Here is a 22,137-nt window from a genome sequence, read left to right as displayed (position 1 = left end):
GATGAGATCCTTTGTTTCTGAAAAGTGTCATTGTAATAAGTAAGGCAAAAATAACTACTTGGGTTGTTTGTTTTTTGTGTTTTTTTTTTTTCTCCTCTTTGGTGCCTGCATCTGATGGGAAGCCTACTTTCTGCTAAAATTCTGTGGGAGAAGAATTATATAAGAAGATATTTATTTTTAATTGCAGTTGTCACATTAAGCTGCAGTGTTACTCACCAAGCAAAATATTATTAGGTAATATGTGTATAAAAAGTAGAAAAGTCTTCTGAATTTCTCAAGATGCTGTTTTTTCTTTCTTTACAGAATTGCCAGGATGTAGCTTCTGGCATTAATGTTGATGGAATTGAGAAGTTTCTTCTTGTTTTCACATATGTGCTTACATAACATGTTAGCATTTTTTTCCTTGCTGAATTCCTAGTTGTTCCCTTTCATATCTATCTTTTCTCAGACCTGCCTCGTCAACCTTCCTTCTTTAAAGAATTTGTTGCTTGTCTTTGGAAGAGTCTGTTGAAAATATATGCAATTTCAATGCATGGATAGTAGTTACACAACAGAAAGGCATGTGTTTTTTTGACAACAAATAACGGATTCAAGACTTTCCTATATTGTTTAAGCTTACTTTCCTGAAGTTGCAATCAATGCTTTAGGAGAGAAAAGGCATAAACCTCAGAAGTTTTGTCATTCTAATAATGCTGTGTGCAGAGCACTCGACAGTGTGTGCTCTCAGTTGTTACACAGGAAAGATCTTGATAGACAAGTTGAATGCAGGGTCTGGTGTAAATTATTAAACATATGAGAATAAAAACTTTCTAAGGACTAAGATTTTCTTTCCAGTTTAGATTTCTTTTAATACCACATTGCCCATGTGGTATGCAGTGTGCCGACTTCTGAAGACCTTCTCCTATGGTTTGCTTATGATAAATCACTTTTTTTTCATGCTCTGAACTACCATGGTCTTCAAGAAACAAGTGAGAATTCATGATTTGCGAAGTGTTTGGCAGAAGGATGATGAAAGCCTTCTACTTCTCATGGAGAAGGCCAGGTGCCAAATACAGTAAAACTGCCTTTGCTGTTTAGGTATTTGCTGAGCTTTCATCACTGTAACAGGTGAATGTCCCGTCTTCAAACAGAAATGGAGTATGTAGTGAATATTCTTCTTGATTCTATAGGCAATGAGGGAATTACTTTTTTTTTCCCATTGTACCTATGTAAGCTGCATCTTTTTTTGTTAGTCTTAATTTTATTGCTTGTTATATAGGGAAGTTAGTTTAAGGAAGCTGGTGTTGAGGTTTCTTCTGAAGACAACAGTTATACTTAGCACTTCTAGAGCATTCTAATTTTAGTAGGAGCTACTGCCAAGAAAACTACCCTCTGCTCCACTGAGCTTACTTCATTCTGATGGTTTTCTTTTGAATTTAGTTCCTGTGGAAAATATTTTCTTGTCATCTTGGTCCCTTCACTAGATGTGTGTTTCTGGACAACAGAATGCCTTATAGTTGAAATTGCTGTGGTACCCATAGAATTGAGTGGTATGAAGGTGGCTTAGTACTGGAGTACAGAATTTGTAGTAATGGCATAAGAAGGCTGATTGGTATGGCCAAACCATTGCAGTTCAGTAGAAAGATAGTCTTCATAAAGCTAGATAAAGGTAAATATTCTGGAGAAGCTTCTGTTACCTGGAGTGCTCAGTTGAATATCAGTGTGCCAATAGAAAGCCTAAATTGTAGCTTTGAGCATCTTTAAGTGGTTTGGCTAGGCTGCATAGCACATACCAGCAGCAGAAAGGCTGCTGGCCCTGGTAGTGCTTCAGCCAGACTAGGAGAAGAGCATCTGGTGCTGTATTTGTGCTCCAACAAGGTTACCAGCACCAGTGCTTTGTTTGAATAATGGGTGATTGCAGCTGTGCCACTGTCTGGAGTTACTGGAGGTCAGCTCTGGGTTTCTTCACACTGAGGGAGCTCTTCACATACCTTGCTGCTGAATGTCGCAAAGCTTGCAACCTTTTGCTTGCCTATTTCCAGTGGAGAACTCAAGGTGGGTTCTAACGTTGACTCTAGTATATTGAGGAGCAGTGGAAGAAGCAGAAAGACTGTTCAACAGAGGCTGAAGGATTTGTAAAGCTGATGGTGCAATCTGATGGAGTTGCTTGCTAGTTTGTTAAAAATTGGATAGAATATGGACTTTCTGACAGAAGTATAACGTGAAATAGTAGATATACTGCTGAAATTACAGAGTGTACCTTGAAATGACAGTGTTCCAGGAACTCAAACAGTTTTGGTCTTTTACAGTAAAGAGGTAGCATTAAAAACTGCATCAGTTTTTGATACTGGCTGAAATGCAGGCAGAGAAAACTATATTGGAAATGTATTTTTAAAATAAACCCAGAGTTTGAACCCTGAATAATTCGTGGACAAACTGGACTGAAATTATTTGTAATTAAACACTGATTAGCTATATTTTCATATTCTTTTATGATGGAGTCCTGGTATTTTTCATGATGACAGAAAACAATTATGTTAAAATGCTAACCTTCACAGTGTGAATTAGGGACTGACTGTAGCAGGTAGGATGAGACAGTAATTGGGGCTATTGAAGACATTAAATTTTCCCTGATACAGTAGTTCAAACTTAAAATACTTTTCTTAGGCCTTTGAATGTAAGTTTCCCAAATGAAGGCAAAGTGGGACAGACATTTAAAAGACATTAAAAGCTTTTCCTAGGGCTGTAGCAAGAGGATTTCTGAAGTTTGTGTGGCTGTTCCTTTGAAATTATGAAGAACAATCTTGGGCATGGAGAGTAGAGCTTTATTTGCCTATTCTCTTAGCTAACTTAAATATGTTGCAATTCATTAGTAATTAGGATCTTTAAGGTTCCTTAGGTGCCTCCCTCAAACGTGCAGAGTAGACAAGTAATGTTCTAGATCTGCCAGCAATACTTCAAGAATCTTTTTTGCTTGCAAAACTGATATGTATTGCCACTGAGGTATTCAATTTATTTGATCTCTCTGACATACAGCTCTTCATTTGGGGTGCTGTAGGTGTTACCCCTAGTTGTCTAGCTCATCCAGCTCCAGTCCGGGGGAGTGCAGCTGGGCAGCGTTGCCATCTGTCTGTAGTAAGGGTGTTGTTTGTCATTCTCCTCTTCCAGCCCTTCCTGTTAGTTCATCTGGCTGTGCTTCTTTTTTTTTTCCTGTGCCTACATCATGGAAATAGCTCACCAGGTTATGCAGTCTCTTTTTGGAGGGAAAATTCCCATTCTGTTGAAATATGAGGGGTTTATAATCTGCATTCCTTTAGCTCTGCCACAAAGTTGCATTTTATTTCCTTTGAGGAGAAGCATCAGGAAGTTGCTTCCGGGTGTCATCGGCTGGCTGCGAGTCCTCCCAGAAGCTCAAGTCGGATGGTTTGGTACAGGAAGTTCTGAGTTGGATGTGTGCCTTCTTACCTTGGAGCTACTGATTACTCATGCCTTTTGGCTTGCAGTGGCCTGGCCATACTGATTAGTGTCTTTATAATTTGCTGTGGGTGTTTTTGTGGAAGCTTAATTTGAGTTTGTATACTGCTTGTAAACTTTTTTTTGTTATCAAGATAATGCCCACTCGAGTGCTTTGTGTTTATTATTACTGCTTCTTGTTCTCTGTAGTTTCATAGTATTGAAATCATTTATTTGCGGTTAAAGTACTGTACTTGTATGTCAAGAGTCTTATTTCAAGAGAGGGAATTAATTTCTTCTTACATCCTTCACACTTGCTTTCAGTCTAGAAGATATTTTTGGCCACATTTCATGAAATTGTTGTCACTTTTTGAAGTATGAGGTAATGAAAATAGTCTTATGTTCTTAAGGAAGTTTTGAAAATGTTTGTGTTTTGTGGGAAAGAGTTTGAGATTTTTTTTTAAATGTAAATTTTGTGTGTTACCCTTTAAAAGAACCAGTGCATCCAGTTTAAAACTCTACTTGGCAGATGTATTTCAAAGATGGGGTATGCAAGAATGCAGGTTTTGTTAGAATAAGTTTACTTTCTAGTTTCTTCTTTTCTTTATGGTATCATTACCTTTCTTGTTACTTGTGTTCAAACACATAATCTCTGTTAAAGCTTTTCACTTTTCTGCCTCTTTCTGAATTTGTGCTGTAATTTCATGCTGCGTATGCTGTCATTTAGCCACCTCTTTCATAAAATTTTTTTTTGTCGTTTTGCAGAGAGAGATAGGCTTGAAATACAGTATCACCAGCCTTTTCCTTTTCTACCCTCCTGCCAGAAGAATTATGTAAGAGGTATTAGCAAATAAACCCATGGTAAGCTAATGGTTTTCTGAAATGGTTTTCTTTTTTTTTCTTTTAGTTCCTGGAATGGATGGCGGAGGGTTAGCTGATGCTAGTCTCACAGATTCCTACTTTAGCACCAGCTTCATTGGCGTTAATGGATTTGGAGGTCCTGCTGAAACAAAGTACCCCATGATGCAGGTAATAGCACTGAGTTGTATGCGGTTTCATTAATTCTGGCTGGTGTTACTCTGGGAAGGGAAAACTGTTCAAGAAGCAGAAAAAATAGGGCCTTATGGAATGTGTTATAGGATATACAGAGTATATACTCACTTTAATCTTGCAGGTGGAAATGCAAGAATATCATTGCTTTAAAATTAGTCTTTTTGTTGGCACTTATCTGAGCTGTTGTACTGGATTTTGGCAAATATATTAACTCTGTTCCTAGATTTCTTTTTAGGCTTATAGCTTATTTTGATAGCCGTTTAGTAAATGTTTCAAAAATCTGATTTTTATATATTTCAAAGAGCAAAAGTCACTGAAGCAGAATGTGAACTGTCAAACCTGTAAATTACTAGACAAAAGCTTCAGAATTTGTAAACTTAGTGTCTGGGGGTATTCCATTATGTTTAAGTCTTCTGACATGTTTTCTTGTATTTATAATTTTCTGTAGATGTTGACATAGGAACTCCCATGAGGTGGAATTTATTGTGTAGGTAGTATTATGCAAAATTTTCAGCAAAAGGCTGTTATTTCAAACCCAAATGACTGTCTATTGAGTTAACACATGAAGTCCTAGAACACCACCCTCAAACTGTTAAGCTTTTGAAAAGCTGAAAAGATGGTCTCTCCCTGTACTCAAAGGTTCAACAAACCAGTTTCTGGTAAATGAAAGAGAGCAGAAGTCAAACAGTTCACACTAAGTCCTGACAACAGCTCTTTTTCATATCAAGGAAACTCTCCTTATGAGTTTACTTTGATCTCAGTTCTGCCTGTATTAGGGATTGAAGAATAACTCAGCAAAAGGTGAAATAATTAGGTGTATTTCCTTTTTCCCTTCTTTTTTCTTTTTTTTTTCCCCCTGCATGTTTTCAAGAATGCTGGATTTTCTTGTTCAGCAGAATTGCAAAACTGTGGAAATGTTTGTTACTGACAGTGCTGCATGATTTAAACAGAAAAATTTTAACCTCTGATTCCAGAATGTACTATTGAAGCTGGAAGTTACAAATTCTGGTATCACTGAGATCATATAATTTTAACCTTTTTAGTGCTAAGTCATCATGTTTTGTATCCTTAAACTGTATTCTACAAAAGCACTGGTGACTTTCTAAACACGGATTTTTAATTATAACTATTTATTCTAGAAAGGCAATAAGGCATACATCTAACATGAACCCTCATAGGATTTTAAATGCTTTGCTAATGCCTGTGAGGTTACAGTCAAGGCATTGTGGTTTCTCTTTGATAAAAGAGAAGAAATTGATGTGTCTCTTACCCATTGGAGGCTAAAGAAAATTACTTCTGAAGGAGGATTTCATTAGAGTTGAGAAATGCTTACTGGCATTAAACTACAGTTTAAAAAGCTTTCTTATAGTGATTTTTACACCCCCCCCCCCCCTTTGAGTCATGTAATTTAAGTTCTTGCTTGCATATTTAAAGCTGGTAACGCTGTCTATTTTGATTGTATCAGCTTCTCAATTAAGTACATACTGATAAAGTTTAGCCACTCAGAATGTGGTTTTCCATGTCACTCAGCCCTTTGGAGAGCAAGGTGTGGGAAAAATCCTAGTGCATTTTACTTTAAATAATACTGATGCTTTATGGTTTGGAACAGAGACTTTGAATCTCATAGGCTGGTGGTTGTGTCAAGGGTGAACCTTTTCCTCTCTAAAGATTTTGTTACTTTATTAAACCTTAGCAAAACTGATTTATATAGACCCACTGGAGACTTCTTAGATGTTAGACAGTTTCCAAAAGATACAGCCTGCATTGGAATGTTCCATCTTGAGTTTACTCTTGCTGTTACAGCTGTGGCCTAATCTAGGCCTTATCTGAACTCCAAGCAGGAATGCTGGTCTACTTTGTTTCCCTCTTTCTTTTTCTTCCACTTCACACTGAAGCAGCATGAAGGTGGATCTGTATTTAATGACAGCTGGATCCATGTTAATTGGAGCAGAGGGGAGTGTAAGGAAAGAGACGCTGATGCTGTAGGCTTAGAGAAACTGAGCTGAGAACAGGATAAGGAACTAGGAAAGACTGAGGGATGGGATTGAAGCTTAGAGATGTTGGTGGGATACTCACAGAATGAGGACCAGAATTGCACAAGTGAAATACAGAGAAACTGGCTCAAAGAAATGAGTCGGCATAATGCAAAGCTGGGGTAAAGTAGGGTGGAGAGAACAAATCCATGTGCTCGTTTCTCTCCATTTCCTTGAATCAAACTAAAGATACCAAAAATTTAGAGTTCTGCCATTTATGAAACATCAGAAGGTGTCTGTAAAATATGTCAATAGCTCTCAGGTTTTGCAGATGGAAACATTAATTCCATCTGTGAGTTACTCAGCCATCTCTGGTGGATCTGTGCAGTTCGCAAATAGATGCATCAGTGATGCAATATGAGGAAATTTTTTCAGCTTTTTTTTTTAAACCGGGAAATTGCACACATGTGCAAATGAACATGCTGCTAGAAAACTGCTAGTAAGATATAGTTGTATGTTAAGAAATGTTAAGTTTAGGTTGTCAGTGCAGCCTTGAGGTTATATACTGAGATATATTTCTCATAATTTTTTTTTCAGTGGGAAAATTGTAAGTGGGACTTACTCAGGACACAAGATGTGTGGTGCATGTGTAATGAGCACCCATTTGATAGTTAAGTGTTCATCTTGCAGTTCCATGCCTTACTCCTGCATGCTGTTCACATCCTTCTTACAAAGACTGTTAGTTGGCAGTGTGCTTTCCTGTGCAGGTTATGATTATTGCATTCAACTTTACGGGATGCTTTGCTTATGAAAGAAGGAAACAGTCTGCATTTTATAGAGGCCTGGCAAGAAAAAGGATGGCAACTAAACAAACAAACAAACCCAAAAAACCCAACAGTGCTGGCAGACTAGAGACTCCAAACTAACCTGTACAGCTGGAAGGTGAGGAATGGCATTAATTACCACCTGTAGGCAGCTTGGTTCAAGTTGCTTAACTGGCCTCAATCTAGCAAAGATAGAAATAGTTGGTCTCTTCTGGGTAACGTTCTTTTTCTTTTACCATGAGATAATCTTTCTGCAGTCCGTGTTTTATTCACTAGATACTTTCCAGCGTAATCATCAGGGATTCAATAGATGAGGTTTTTTGACTATTCCTAATTAATCTCCAGAACATTTGTGATGTGCAGCACATAAACCTGAAGCTTATTGAAAACACTATGTGATTTTATATATATTTGGGTTATCATAGCACATACGTAATGGAGCCAAAATGCCTGAAGCAATGCTACATACAAATTTCGCAATCCTTATGTTTTTGTGTGCAATGAAAATCTGTTACGGTGTTAAGTAAACAGCAAAAGAAAGGGAAGTAAAAATGGGTTGTATAATCATGAATCGGGGAGGGGATGTGCCTCTTTAATCATAAATAATGTAGGTGGTTAGTGGCCAACATTTCTGGAGAATGGATATTTCTGACTTCTGACTGAGATTTCATTTGTATGTGTTGAAGAATGTTTTGAGATCTAGAATATCTCATTGGGGTAGATTAGTGGTGAAGATGCAATTATGGCAATGCTCAGTTTGTAGTGGAAAAAAGAGTAAAAATCCTTGGTAGAATTAGGAAAAGGATTTTTGATGTGGCCATGGTTTTATTTATTTTTCTTCTTTTCTGAAAAATAGCTTTGCCTCATCATTCCGCTCTTTTTACCTCAAGGGTCTTTGCTGTTAGCCAACCTTCCATTCCCCCCTGTTGGCGTCTTCTGTTTTTACTATTTCCTATTGATTAATAGTCTCCTGTCCTCAGTGGTTTGCATTGTCCTGTAATACAGTTTTGCTTCATGTCTTTTCTTTCCTGAATCTGCATGTGCTTTCATATGCTACATTAGCAGTATTGGCTTCCAGCTTATCAAAGTGAATTTTCTGTTTTCACCTCTCTAACTAATAACAGAGCAGGCCTGCACAACACATCGCCCACAGGCTGCATGCTGTCCTCGAAGCTGTTCTTTCTCTTTTTTGGTGTAGCAGCAGCTGCCAAGAGACAGTCAGAGGTGTGGTTCAAGAAGCAGCTCGTTGATTTTGGCTTTCCCAACAATCAGGAGGCAGGAGCTGGCTGGCTGGGATGCCTCTGATGCTTGGCTGTTTGTTCAGCTGCTCTGCGTGTGCCTCTTGGCTGGCTGGTGTCTGGCATTAGTGCTGCCCCTTGCCTGACTTGTGGTTTGATCAAATATACAGGTGGTGCAGGAATGACCAGGAATATTATGTTGGGATCTTAAAAGGATATTATGGCAGGATGAGGCAGAGTAGTATCTTGATGTTAATAACTTCTAATGTCATACTGGACCTGAACAATTTCGCTGTAAGAGTATAAACCAATAGAAGGTGTCTTCATGCGTATCGCTTCACAAAGATCTTTGATTTCCTTGTTTTCATGAGATGAAATTTATAATTACACGGCTTCCATTGGACTGCAGGTAATGTAGAAAGTAAGAATCACAACTTTTCAATTAGTCACCCTAATAAAATAAAAAAGGGGTAACAATCATCAGTGTTAGAGCTGGCAAGGCCAAGCAATAGAGAATTGGTCTTGCTTGCTTTTGCCATTCTGATGTTGGTATACTAAGTGTTCTTGAAAGCCTGAGAAGTAAAGACCATGCTCACTTCAAAGCCTTGCAGCTGAATAAACACAAAGACCTTTGTTCCCATTGCTGCCTCTGCCAAGAGTTGAGTAATAAAACTCTCCTTATAGCACAGAAGCTTGTAAATGTCTTCAGTTTTTAACTGTTGAGAACTGAGTGGAACTACAGACATGCTATATTAAATACAAAATTATGCAGTTGTTTACATAATGCTTTCTAAAGAAATCCAGTTGCTTTAGCTCAAACATTTCTGAGTGGGACATGCAATAGATGATGCCAAATACATTAGCTGTCAAAGGCAAGTTTTGGATTGCTTAGAAAGAAAATCACAAGGTAGGTCACAGAATCTGACAAACAATGATTTGTTTGGTTGTGACAATCTTATTCTTTTGCAGGATAACTTCTTTTATGGTCCAACTAATATTATTCTAAAAATTACAAAGAAGTATTTTGAAATATAGTTCCAGTATTAAGATGAAGAGGACATACTACAAAATTTTTTGATATATAGCACAGGAATATCTCTTTACACCTACCTGAAAGGAGGCTGTAGTGAGGTGGGGGTCAGTCTCTTCTTCCAAGTATCAAGTAATAGGACAAGAGTTAACAGCCTCAAGCTGCTCCAGGGAAGGCTTAGACTGGATATTAGGAAAAATTTGGGTGATCGGGTATTGGAGCAGACTTCCCACAAAAGTGGTGGAATTGCTATCCCTGTAGATGAGGCCCTCAGTGACATGGTTTAGTGATGGACTTGGCAGTCCTGGGGTGGTGGTTGGAACTGATGATCTTAAAGATCTCTTCCAACCTAGTTGATTCTGTGATTCTAAGGAAGGTGCTAATTTTCTCTGTGTTAGGCCAGAGACTATGGAGGCAGAGGGAGCAAATACTATCTCTTAAGTATCTTAGGGAGAAGAAATGGTGGAGATGAAATCAAAATCCCTCACTTAAGTCTTGTAACATAAGATATGTAAAACTGTAATTGTGTGCAGCAAGGCTTTATTCATACTCTATCTTGATGAGAATTTCCTAAGTATGTATTTTAGTGGAGGGATATAAAAGCTAAGCAAACTTCTTGTAAGTGCAGCTATAATTTGTGTTTTGCTACTGAACGTTGAAGGGTGGAGGCAAGGTGGTGTGTACCTTTAGAAGGTGGGAGTAACATTTTGTAACACTTCTCTTCCTAGCATACTACACCAAGGAAGTATTGAAGTGGGGGTGGGTGGTGTGCTGGGCTGCATTAGGTAAAATACTGCTAGCAGGTCTAGGGAAATAATCCACCTCGCCTCTGCTCAGCGCTGGTGAAGTCACACCTGGGTTTCTGGGCTTCTCAGTACATGAGAGACATGGACACACTAGAGAGAGTGCAGTGAGGGGCCTTGAAGATGGTGAAGGGGACTGGAGCATCTCATCTGTGCGGAAAGGTTGAGTGAGCTGGGAGTGCTCAGCCTGGAGAATAGAAGGCCTGGGGGAGTCTATATCCATGTATACAAATACCTGAATGGAGGGTATAAAACAGCAGATTAATTGTTAAATAATTAATTGCTTAATTGCTTGGATATCCAGGAATTAACACAGTGTTCTGGAAAACTTTGTTTCTCAATTTCTCTGTGAAATTAAAGACCCTGTATTTTGTTAACTGGCGTAACAGAATGTTCAGCACTAGAAGAACTTTAAGTTGAAACCTCAGGTTAAATCCTTGGACAGGGATGAATGTGACAGTTTTGTTCTGTAGTAGATTGCTTTGAGATGTGAACAGAAACAGCTTTTAATTCATTTAAAGGGAGAGGGACAGGATGTATGCCAGTCAGTCTAGTTGAATTTTAACTAGTGCTTAAAGAACCTCAATAAATCCTGTCAAGAGGCAGGCAAAGAAAAGCAGTTTATGTGGAACTGAGTGACATTGGTGTGGTGCTTAGTTATGACAAAGTTGACTTTTTATGTTAACTTCTGTATGGTGAAAGTCATGATGTCCTGAAGTCTGAAGCTCGTTTGTGTGTGCTTGACTTGCCTGGCAGGCTTAGTAGATTTTTTCTTCTGTTAATGGTTCCTTTTACCTTTCTGAACCTTTCATCCTTTGGGCTTGCGGTTCTTGTGATTGTAGTCATCTTGAAATTGAATTTGTGTGAAAAATAGTTCAACACCATTAGAAGAGATTGAGAGGTGTTATTTAAGATCAAAACTGCCTTCTGGAAAACACAAATAACAAGTAGCACTTGGGTTTTCTTCTTTCTTTCAAGACATTTCAGCCTTTGTAGGAATCAAATACAGGAATAACCTTCGTAAAGACTAAATGCTTTTGGGTGTGGTAGAAATTTTAATATTAAAACAGTTTAAAAATACTTTGCTGATTACATGCAGGTCTTCTATGAATAATGTTAAGCTAAGAAGCTTCTGCATGTGTAATAGAAATGAGCAAACTGAAAAATTCATGAGTGGTGAAGTGGAGGTTTTTTAACCTCATTCAAGGTACAATTTACAAGCAGTTGTTAAAGCAAGAGCTGCCCAAGAGAGAGGCTTTGTTTTTCCACAGTGCTGATTCATATAAAAATACATTTGCACCGTGAACAAGGCTTGACTTTGTAGAAGCACAGTTGATGTTCATAGAGTTTGTTTGCACTGTGCTTTCAGAACCCTGAACAATGTGTTCTGTTGCAATCTGTCTTGCATGCACAGCGTGTTTTTAGTGATCGTATCAGCACAGATTTTCATTATTGCAGTCACCTATTCATGTTACAAGTCTGAGTGTTTAACTCCTGTACTTAAAGAGATAGAGTACTGGTATAAACTTAGAGTTCTAAGTAAGCTTAAAGTTCTAAGTTTAAGTCATATGCTTACCATCTTTGATGCCAGTCCAGATCTCAGTATCATCCCTGTTCTGGCAGGCCATTACCTTTTGCACGAAGGTGGTTATGATAATATGAGTGTTATAAATAGGCATGAATAAATAGATGTTCTAATCTACACCAGGACAAATTTTGTGTGAATCTGAAAGGTTCCGTTTAGGAGTTTTCTTCCTAAAGCACTTTCTTTCATCCACACTTTAGGATCAGTGTGGATGTATCAAATGCCAAGAAAAGATGCATAATAGGGATGCTTATCAAATATTTGTGGAAAAACTATGTGACTTCTTTCCATTGCTTGGTCAGCAATGAGAATATAATGTATGGAGAGTTGAGCTACCATACTCCTGAGATTAGTTATTTTGATATACTCTTACTCTTGATGATGGTGAACAGTAGGATGAGCATCCCTTATCTTGGGCAAGATTGCTAACTTAGCATGTTTCCTAAAGTGTTACTTTATTTTGTAGAAATAAGTAAACTTTGTTTCACTAGAGGCATCCCTCTTGTGTAAAGAATTGTTGGTCACTAACCTTTCAGTGAGGGTTATGTTGTGTTGATTGAATGTATTTAGGAACATGAAATATGTGGCATCAAAATAAGAGGAGCATATAGCAAACAACTTTCTTCATCTAAGACTTGAAAAAGCTAAGGTTTGCATAGTATTTACATGTGTACACATAGTATATATACTGTCCTAGGACATCTGCATGTGCTACAGTTCTGCTTCTTATAGTACTATATACTTGTATAGTTGTATCAGAGAAGCCTGAATGGTTGCAGAAAGTTTGCTGTATAAATGAAGCACAGATAATGGAAGTAATAACTGAGTGAATAAAGCACTGTGAGGGATTGAGCCTCTTGAGAAGGTAACAACATAAAACTATCTGCATAAGAACTGCTTTATACAGTCTATTTTCTCTTTTAGATACAAGTATTGAAAGCTGCAACTTCTGGTGAAGTTAATAGTAGCAGGAGAACTGCAAACATTGAGAAATTTGAATTGCGATAAGTTTATTCTACCATATTTTATAACACTCTAGCTTCTCTTGGTTCTCCTCTGTTCCAACCAAATTTGCTTCAGAATGTTGATATTTTTGATCAAGAATTAGATGGAATGACATTGAAGTATAATGTAGCAAGGTTCTTGCCCTCTGACACCAGTGTTGAGGTTGGTCATGGAAAAATGTAAGCATAAAGAGCAACTCCAGTGACAAATTTTGAGGCTTAGTCTGTGTCTAGACTACTAAATTAAGCATGCCTGAACACTTTCCTTGGTGTTTAGGGCCAGCTGGCATAAAATGGCCTGTTTGTCCTGGTGTACGCTCACCCGATAAAGCAGAGGCTGCATGCAAACTGTGTATTTGAAGGGATCTCAAACCTTTTCACTGCTGAATAGTGCCTGGAAATTGGCTAGGAGAGTCCTGGTTGATGTGGGCCAAAAGCATGCCCAGGAATATTTTAACAAATTACTAGTTGTCTCTCTCAATAATGGAGAATGCTTCCTGACCTTGCCTTGCTTTTCTTCTTACACTTTTTCTTCCTGTGGGAGACTGGACAAAGAAAATAAGGAACTAGGAGTAAGAAGGGACCTTCTTAGATTTTGTCTATCAAAGCAGTAGTTTAGGGCAGCACTGACACACTTAGTCCAGTTTATTGCTAGCCCATATCTCTAGAGGAATGCAGGAGAGGCAGATGGAGTCTAGGAGGAGTGTTGAGAGGGCTTCAGATGTCCTGCTGGATTGCAAGAGTCACATGGTTTTGCTGAAAGGTCTTAAAAGTTGGTGTTTTTTTTTCTCTTTCTTTATTTTTAAGAAGAACCTATCAAATGTTGTACTAATTTGAGTATTTTTGTTGGAAAAGTTTCGTGTTGTGATGGTAGTGTATAATAAAGGGAGGAGTTGTTTCAGGAGTACAGTGTGAAAGAATGTTTAAAGAAGATAAGTAATTGGCTTGTCTAATGTTTTGACAACGTACAGAAAGAGAACCATAGGTTTGTTAGACCCTCCCAAGTTAGAAGGAATTTGTGAAGGTAGTGTTTTAATATAGTCATTTTTGGTTTGCATTGCTCTCATGTAAAATGCTTTAGTAAATGTTCTTGTCAACTACAAATAATTTTCTGTTTAGAATATTTACTAAATGGGGAATGAGCACAGGTTTCATAGTCTGTTCTTAAAACTTTCTAAATGTCACCCCAAATGCCATCTCTTAGTCTTTTGTAGCTGTATTTTACATGTACACACTTTCATCTCCTGTTTCGCAGAGGATGACAAATAGCAGCAGCTCCCCTAGCCTTCTCAATGACAGTGCCAAGCAGTATGCAGGCCATGGTAAGTACTTTTTAATGTAATACATATAAAACTATGTTTGGAAATTTAAACTCACTTTTGCAAAACTAAGACTTAAGGGAATTTTTTCCTTCTGATTTGGTTCAAGGTGCAGAAGAACTTCATTTTTTTTAACAATAATGTATTGTGTGATTACTTTTAATACAAAGCTAAGTGCTACTAAACTCAATTTTTCAGCCTTCTCTTTGGTCCAGTGGGGAAAAACTAAAAAAAAGTCATTTTTGGTCTTGTCACTTCAAGTGAATTGCTAGTTTGGACATCTGTTGTGAAACACTGATAGCGTAAGCCATTTTTGTTGCTCTGCAATAGTATGACTTTTTATTGTGCTTTTCAAGTAGGTGTGTGGAATGAATGTATAGGTTTTTATTCTTAAATTTAAGGTGTATAGATTTTGTGAAATGTGTCACGTAAATGATGATTTTCAATAGCTTTTTGTTTTGTCCTTTAAGCAGTACTTTACCTGTTACAATTTTTTTCCTACTATAGGAAACATGGTTTTGAACCGTACAAAATGTCTCAATATTGCAGACCTGCATACTCACTAAATTATTGTGGAGGGTGTATTGAACTTCTGTAAGGAACTTTTCAGAATTCCTGCAGATTTTCCTCTGTGGCTGTTAAACTAAGTTCTTTATAGAAGAGGGTACTACTCCCTTATGGCAAGGACAAACATTTAAAATGTATTTCTGCTCTGAAAATTGCTGCGTAAATGATGTTCTAGAACTTCATTTGCATGTCTGACCCCGCAGCTAGTCTACTTTCTAGGGTTATAATTTTTTAAGCATGATAGTAATTACTATGAAATTAACTTCCTTGAAAGTTGATTTTTTTTTTTTTACTTATTTTCTCTTCCTCCTGGTCTGTTTCCAGTAGGTTTTGTGATTAATTCTGCTTCCTTTGTCTCACTGAACAATCAGCTATTCAAGGCAGTGGAAGTCTCTAGTTTTAAATGCAGTCAGAGTTTGACTGTGACAGGTCAAATAGTGATGGTGATGCATGTGAAGGAGAGAAACCAGAATGACTTTTGGAAACCAGTTTAAATTCTGTTGTGTCTCAGGTCCTTTTTTTCCACCCCTGCCTCCTGCCCTGCCAAGCTATGCTTCACTTGTAGAATTACTTTTAAAGGAATGACACCAGTGTTTACAGATGGCAATCATCTGCTAATTTGACAGCTCTACCCATGCAGTTTGGAGTTTTAACTTGCATCTGTGATTGTTACTCACTTTTTTGTGCTTCAGCTCTGGAAAATACAAGTATTGACAAAGAAAAAAAATCAATAAAAAGCTTCCAACAGATTGTAGACTTCTGCTACACTTAATTCTGATTTAAATTTGTGCAGAACAGTGACAGGACGAGTAAAATTCACATTATTTGTAAGGCCATGATATATGGAAGATGAGTAATTTTAGGTAACTGGAGATAAAGGCTTTGAAATATTAGATGGATATTAGTATCAGCAGCAAATAAACTAAATTCAGCTAATGAGCACCTTTTCTATTGAGCAGTTGCACAGAATCTAATAAATACCTTTTTTTTTTTTTTAGCAGGGTGGTTGCTAAAGTTTTGTCTAAAGAATTTTTTTCATACAGAAATATGTTAAAAATGTAAAATGTCTTTTTAATATTAGAGATGTCCAACATATTCTTTTACATTCTTTTTACAGATCCTCTAACTTCACCAAATTCATCCTTGTTTAATGACTTTGCTGCCCTCAGCGTGTCTCAAAGGAGGAAGGTAGGCAAGCAACCAACTCCTTAAGTCATATATTTGTATGTGAGTTGACAGGGAAGAAGATCTGGAATAACTTGAAATGCTAGGTGAAATAAGGATCATTCTTCTAATGTTACTAGGTATATTTTAATATGTTGCTTCTGGTGTAAGTAAGATCTTACTGCTTCATTTTTGCCATACCAGATCAGACTGTTGCTGCTATTATGAAATATTCCATGCACTTGTAAGCAGAAGTTTATAAGGATGCTTTGAATAGGAAAATCAGGACATAGCCCATTGAATTTGAAAACAAATTATTTTTATTGTATTGACGCACAAGCACCTGCAGGCCTTCATGGCAACAAGTTCTGAATACATTAAGAATCACTCCCCTGTTTATATATGATGTGAAGGTAATTCTTGCAGTTGGAAATGTGTTTAGTTTGAAAGACACTCTGTGATATTACTGGGAAGCTAGGGTTTGGGGTTGTTTATTCCCATGAATCTCTACTGAGAAATCTTTCTTTTACTGAGGGTAAAGCATGTTTTTCTAGATGCTAAACAGCATCTTCAAACAACTTTGTTCTATGCCAACACAGCTTGTTGTGTTTTCCAGTTACACACTTATGAACACAGTGACTGGAATAAGGGCCAGAAGTTTGGTTACACCAGAATTTTGTAATTTTTTTGAACTATGGCTTATCAAAAAGACATTATCTTGTCTCAACCAGTTAACAAATTTTACTTTCACTTATGACTTCCATGTTTTACTACTTTTTTAGGTACATGATCCTGAGCTTTCCTTGATAATGTATTGTCTTGAAAGCAAGCTACATCAGCATGCTTGTGACTTTTCATAGAGCTTCATTTCTGTGTTGGCAATTGCGAGTTCTGTGTCATTCCTGCAGGTTGAGATTGATCTTAAAGATAATTACCATAGCTGACCCATCAGACTAATGTTTCTTAAAATGAAATGCTGTTGTAGAATGTTAATTTCCTAATATATGATGTAGCCAAACTATATGGGATCTCTGAATTGCCTTTTTCCTTAAGGCCAGTACAGTGCACTGGAAGTTGGATGTTAAAAAGAAATGTGTAGTTTATCCACTTACTGGGGATAGTAAGAAAGAAAATAAGCATACAATCATTTTTAGCAGTCTGCAAGAACTATGTGTGTATATATACAAACATATATGTATGTACATGTGTGTGTGTGCTTGGATATATAAACCATGTGCACCAGAGAAAATAAACTGTCATACAGAAGTATTACCAGAGTGACCACTGCTTCTAAAAGTTACTTCAGAGTTAATTAAACAGGTAAAAGTGAAAATAAATCATTTAATGTTTGAGTGTAAAGCTGAAATAACTCAAAACTCAAAAACTAATGTAGAGTCTTCTCTGACTTGGTCCCTTTTTCCCTAAGAAAAAAATCAGCAAAGTAAGACACTTGCTGCTAGCATAGTATCAAGAGGAAGATTTATCTGTGAAACAGATTGGATTTTTTCCAATTACTACTTCAAACATAACTGGCATTAATTGAAAGAAGTTTTTTTTGCTTCACATGTTAACAACTTATTGTTTATTATGATTGCTTTTTTTGTGATATATGTTTGTATAGAAGGTTCTTAAATAATACTAGTAATGGGGAAGTTTTCATTGCCCAGGGAGGCTGTGAATGCTCCATCCCTGGCAGTGCTCAAGACCAGGTTGGACGAGGCCTTGGGTGATACGGTTTAGTGTGAGGTGTCCCTGCCCATGGCAGGGGGGTTGGAACTTGGTGATCTTAAGGTCCTTTCCAACCCTAACTATTCTATGATTCTATGATCTAATTTTACTTGACCTGTCTAAAATCCAGGCACCCAGGCTCCCTCTATAGTCAGCAGAGAGAGTTCATCAGCTTAAAGGAATATTTGGCTCACATTAAGTATTACGGAAAAGACTAGATGTGACTGCTTTAAATGGTTAAAAATTGATGTCCAAACTTATGAGAAATTAGTCACACTTTTGTAACTGACTTTTACTACCAGATGTGGGTGTAGTTTCTTAATATTTTTAGCATTTTTCTAGTACAGTATTCAAGTTGCACTGACTTCCTCAAGCCACTAGATACTTGAGTGCCTGGTATTTAAAAACTCGTGTGATTTCCTTCCACCCCATTAACTGGGATTTCTGGAGGGCTTGAGTGTTGGGATCTGTCAGGCTAGTGCTTCATGCCTGCTGTAACACAAGATAGAGAAGTTCTAGAAGTGTGTGCTTCTATATGTTGACTCTAAAGGGAGCCTTGGTGATGAGCTCAAATGTAGGTGTTTAGGACATCTGCTATTTGAAAAGAAAACTTTCTATTTTCTTGTAAGGAGCCCGAGGCTGAGTTTTTGTTTTTTTCTGAACTAGCTGGCAAAACCAGCATTTCCTTCGTTTATCACTGACTTGGAGGACAGATACAATACAGTCCTGGTAAGTGAATAGTAATCACTTTCCTTTACAAATTAGAATTATGATATTTTAAATATTTAGAACTATGAAGTTATTTGCAACTATGTAAAAACTGTGTATTTGTGTAAAACTGGGAATAGTTTTTGTAAAAGCATGTAATATGTAGCTGGGTTAAGTTAGGAAGTTAAGTTTAGTACTCCTTATTGTCTCTGAATATTGCTGACCATGTTACCCTGGCGGCCTTTTAACAATGGGCAAGCCGTATGGAGGTAAATATTTGATATCAATAAAATATGAAATGTAAGACTTGATGATTGTAATTCTGAATATCCTTTTTAATTGGACAGTGACTAGTTAAGTTGCTTTTGATAATTTCGATATTTAAAGACATTCTACTTTTTTTTTTAAAAAGCAAACATAGTCCTTGCATTTTTGTGAACATTCATGAGGTTCTCTGTTTAGAAATTATTAAACTGCATTTCAATTTTAGATTTCAGGAAAGCTAAGATTACTATTTAAAGACATTTTAATAGGATACTTAAAATGAAATCAAAGGAGCTAAGTATTTCTGTAGATGGAGCCTTGGTGGAGGTTCTGTCAACTGTAAAACCTTCTGGATTTACTGTCCGGTTGTTGTAACTCCACATGCAGTAAGACAAGCAACCTTAAAGTGAATTTCGTATAAGAGATTTTCAGGTAAGTATTAATCTACAATGCAAAAATAGGATTTGTGAAGCATGGAACAAAAGCTAGAGTTTAGTAATAGACTAACCCTCTTTCCTGAGAATAATGATGTCATGCTTACTTCATTTTTTCTTCAAATACATGTTATGCTTGTTAAAAATAGAGTGGCAATAGAGTGGGTGTTTTTCCTAAATTGGCTTTAGCCATTATCTTGAAAAATGCTTCTCTCTAAACCCAGAAATGATCAGGCTGGAAAACTCCTTGCATTCATTGTGGTGGTTCTGGTAAAAAGTTCATAAAAACATGTGCAACACAACTGATTGGTATCTGTTGCAAGGGAATGACAGCTTAATGCACTATAAAGAAAATATATGATGAAACCTTTGTTTAAATTTGTTCTGAGACTGTTGCCACCCATCCGGGCTAAAGGGTTCTCTATTTATCACTTGTCAGCCTTCCAAGATAGTGAAAAGCTTCTTCATTTTACTTTGGTTTTTTTTTTTTTCATACCTTCAATCCTCATAAAAACTGAGCTCTTCTGAAAAGTTCCTAACATTGGTTTATTTCCATTTCATTTTTTTAATTGTTCAGTCACACCTAGAGGAAGGCCATTAAGGTGAGAACTGCTGTTGGTCCACAGGCTGCAAGAAGTGAACCAACTGCTGTAGTGAGCAACTTCCAGTAAAATCTTAATGCACTTTTGTATGTATTCTGAAGACATTTTTTTAGTTGTTTATTTGTTTTTTTGATTTGTTTTGGTGTGTGGGTTTTGTTTTTTTTTTGTTTGGTTGTTTTTTTCTTTGTGACCTCATCCATTGGTTTTAGGTGAGTAAAGCCAGAACCAAAAGATTCTAGATTAGAGTGGGATGTATAGGATAGATTATTTTGACTGAAATTCATGCAGAAAAGGGTGCTGCTCTTTAATGCTCTCTAAGGAGATATAATTAAGTGAGATTGGACAGCAGACTTCTTTAATTCATATGCTTTGATTAGCAGTAATGTGCAGACACTCACTTTGAAACAAAAAGACTGCCTTTAAGCCTAGTCTGCATAAATTGAAGCTTTTTAATGAGTACAAAGAGAGTTTCCCATCTCATGTTAAAACAATAGAGCTAACTTCAGGTCCTGCGGAAACTAAATTCTTAAGACCTAAACTATAGCTAGTTTATTTTGAGTGTCCTGTCCTCCACCTAACTTTGTTACCTGTTGGAAAGCTGTATTTCTTTCCAGCTTACTGTCTCTAGCTCTATCTTGGCACCTTTTGATACCTCTGATATAGTTCAGTGGTGGTCATTGGAAAGCCATGTGTGCCCTCTTTGGTCTTTCTATGTTTACCTTTAATGAAAATATATCAATATAGTTGTTTCATGTTTCATAGCCTCCTGAATATAATCTCAGAAGTGTAAATCATGTTCTGAGTATTGAGGGATCATTACCAAGTGCCATGTCATGTCACTGTGTTGTAAACTTGTTGTTTACAACAAAAAAAGTTGTAAAATTGTGGCTGCACAGACTTTAAAAATGTATCTGGGCTAAATTTATATTTCAAACCCAAAATTTTCGTTCTGGGATTATACACCCCTGCTGCAATAATAAAACACTGCAGCTTGAAAGTGTTGCAAGAAAAAGTTGTTCCAGGAATATAGGAAGACAGACTATGCATCTAGAGAAAAAAAAGTTTGCAAGTAGTGTTACGTTTTCCTTGGTCTGAAATGTGTTTTAAGTATGACGTCATCTAATCTGTTTTACATTTTTCTTTGGAATGGTTGTTAGAATTAACCCTTGTTTTGTGCTCTTGCTGTTTTAGTAATTACTACATAGTATGATATATTTCATTTTTAAGTTTGACATGAGAAAATGTTGACTTCATTTTTACATATGGATTAGTGATGATTGTGTTATGTAAGAAATTAAATTATTAAAGCACTTCCTTTCAGCAATGTGCAACACTTGAATGTTGATGAGGAGTTGTCATGTTTTTGTTGCCTAATCCTGTTGTGTATGTGAAGGAAAAAGAGCAGAATAAGATGACTGCTTAGCACAGCAATTATCTTAGGATTGTATTTAAAAAGATCTTTGCTTGCTTTGGCTTTGTAGCTAAGCAGGGTATGTTATGACCTACAGACATCTAAAACTGTAAAGGCTGCCCTTAGTCCCCATTTTAAAGCATAACTTTTCAGTTAGACACATAGATTTTGTCAGGTCCAGGTTACAAGATGGGGCAGTTAACTACAAATGTAACTTTAATATGAAAGATGGTTTTTGCTTGTATTTACAAGCTTTATTTGATTCTTTCTGTGCCAAGGTGTATGGAGTCTTTCAGAGTGACTGAAAGAATTTTTTTTTTTTAAGCTTGTGCAAACAATGTTGAAGATGCTGTACAGTTATTTAAAGCAGCTAGAAAATATACCATTTTTGAGAACTCGTGTGCTTAGGTAAGACCAGAGTAAAAGTTGCATCGGTCTTTAGTCCTCTTTTACCTATGTCTGACAATGTAGTATTTATTTTTTATCTGTTTGTACACGCAGATACAATAAACGCACTGTACAACAGATGAACTCTAGCTAACACTACTGTGATACCTTTTGGCTATGGTAATTTAAGGTAGTGCTGCTTAATTTAGCCTTAGATGGGGAAGGCTTAAGATCACTTCTGTTTGCTTCAGTAGTATATGCGCATAGACAACATTACCATAGCTCAGGTAAACCTTTTGTTGTTTAGAGTTATTCATGTAGGATAGCCTTGTAACATCTTGCACCAGGGCAACCCTGAACTAGAAGGAGGAAGGGTAACTTTGCCCACTGTCCACAAAACAGGAGGAACTAGGGGCAAAGATGCTGTTACAGCAAATAGTAGGGAGAAATAGACTTGCTAAACATGTTCCCAAACTTCTTATTGAATGAATGGGAAGCAAGTAATTAAGCTGACTTGAGGAATATTTCTGGTGTGGGCTAATTAAGTTACTCATCTGTAGTAGTGTTCTGATGTGAAGATGCTACTTGGGAAGGATCCTTCTGGTTTTAGA

The 22,137-nt window shown here is 36.9% G+C and overlaps 1 protein-coding gene across 6 annotated transcripts in view; it reads left to right on the top strand.

Moving 5' to 3' along the window:
- Positions 1-22,137, top strand: part of PAN3 (poly(A) specific ribonuclease subunit PAN3) — an 83,198-nt gene that overhangs the window by 8,894 nt on the left and 52,167 nt on the right. For all 6 annotated transcript variants that reach the window (XM_061457578.1, XM_061457575.1, XM_061457574.1 and 3 more), the window contains 4 exons: positions 4,340-4,461; positions 14,198-14,264; positions 15,946-16,016; positions 18,387-18,449. In XM_061457578.1, the coding sequence (XP_061313562.1) occupies positions 4,340-4,461; positions 14,198-14,264; positions 15,946-16,016; positions 18,387-18,449 (323 nt within the window). The remainder of the gene's footprint in view (positions 1-4,339; positions 4,462-14,197; positions 14,265-15,945; positions 16,017-18,386; positions 18,450-22,137) is intronic.

This window comes from Pezoporus flaviventris, unplaced genomic scaffold (assembly GCF_033815535.1).
Source record: "Pezoporus flaviventris isolate CSIRO_AGI_PZ_B2104156 unplaced genomic scaffold, CSIRO_AGI_Pfla_v1 ptg000025l, whole genome shotgun sequence".
In the NCBI taxonomy this organism is placed as follows: domain Eukaryota; kingdom Metazoa; phylum Chordata; class Aves; order Psittaciformes; family Psittacidae; genus Pezoporus; species Pezoporus flaviventris.
The sequence above is the reverse complement of the archived record's forward strand: the minus strand, read 5'-3'. Positions and strand labels throughout refer to the sequence as shown.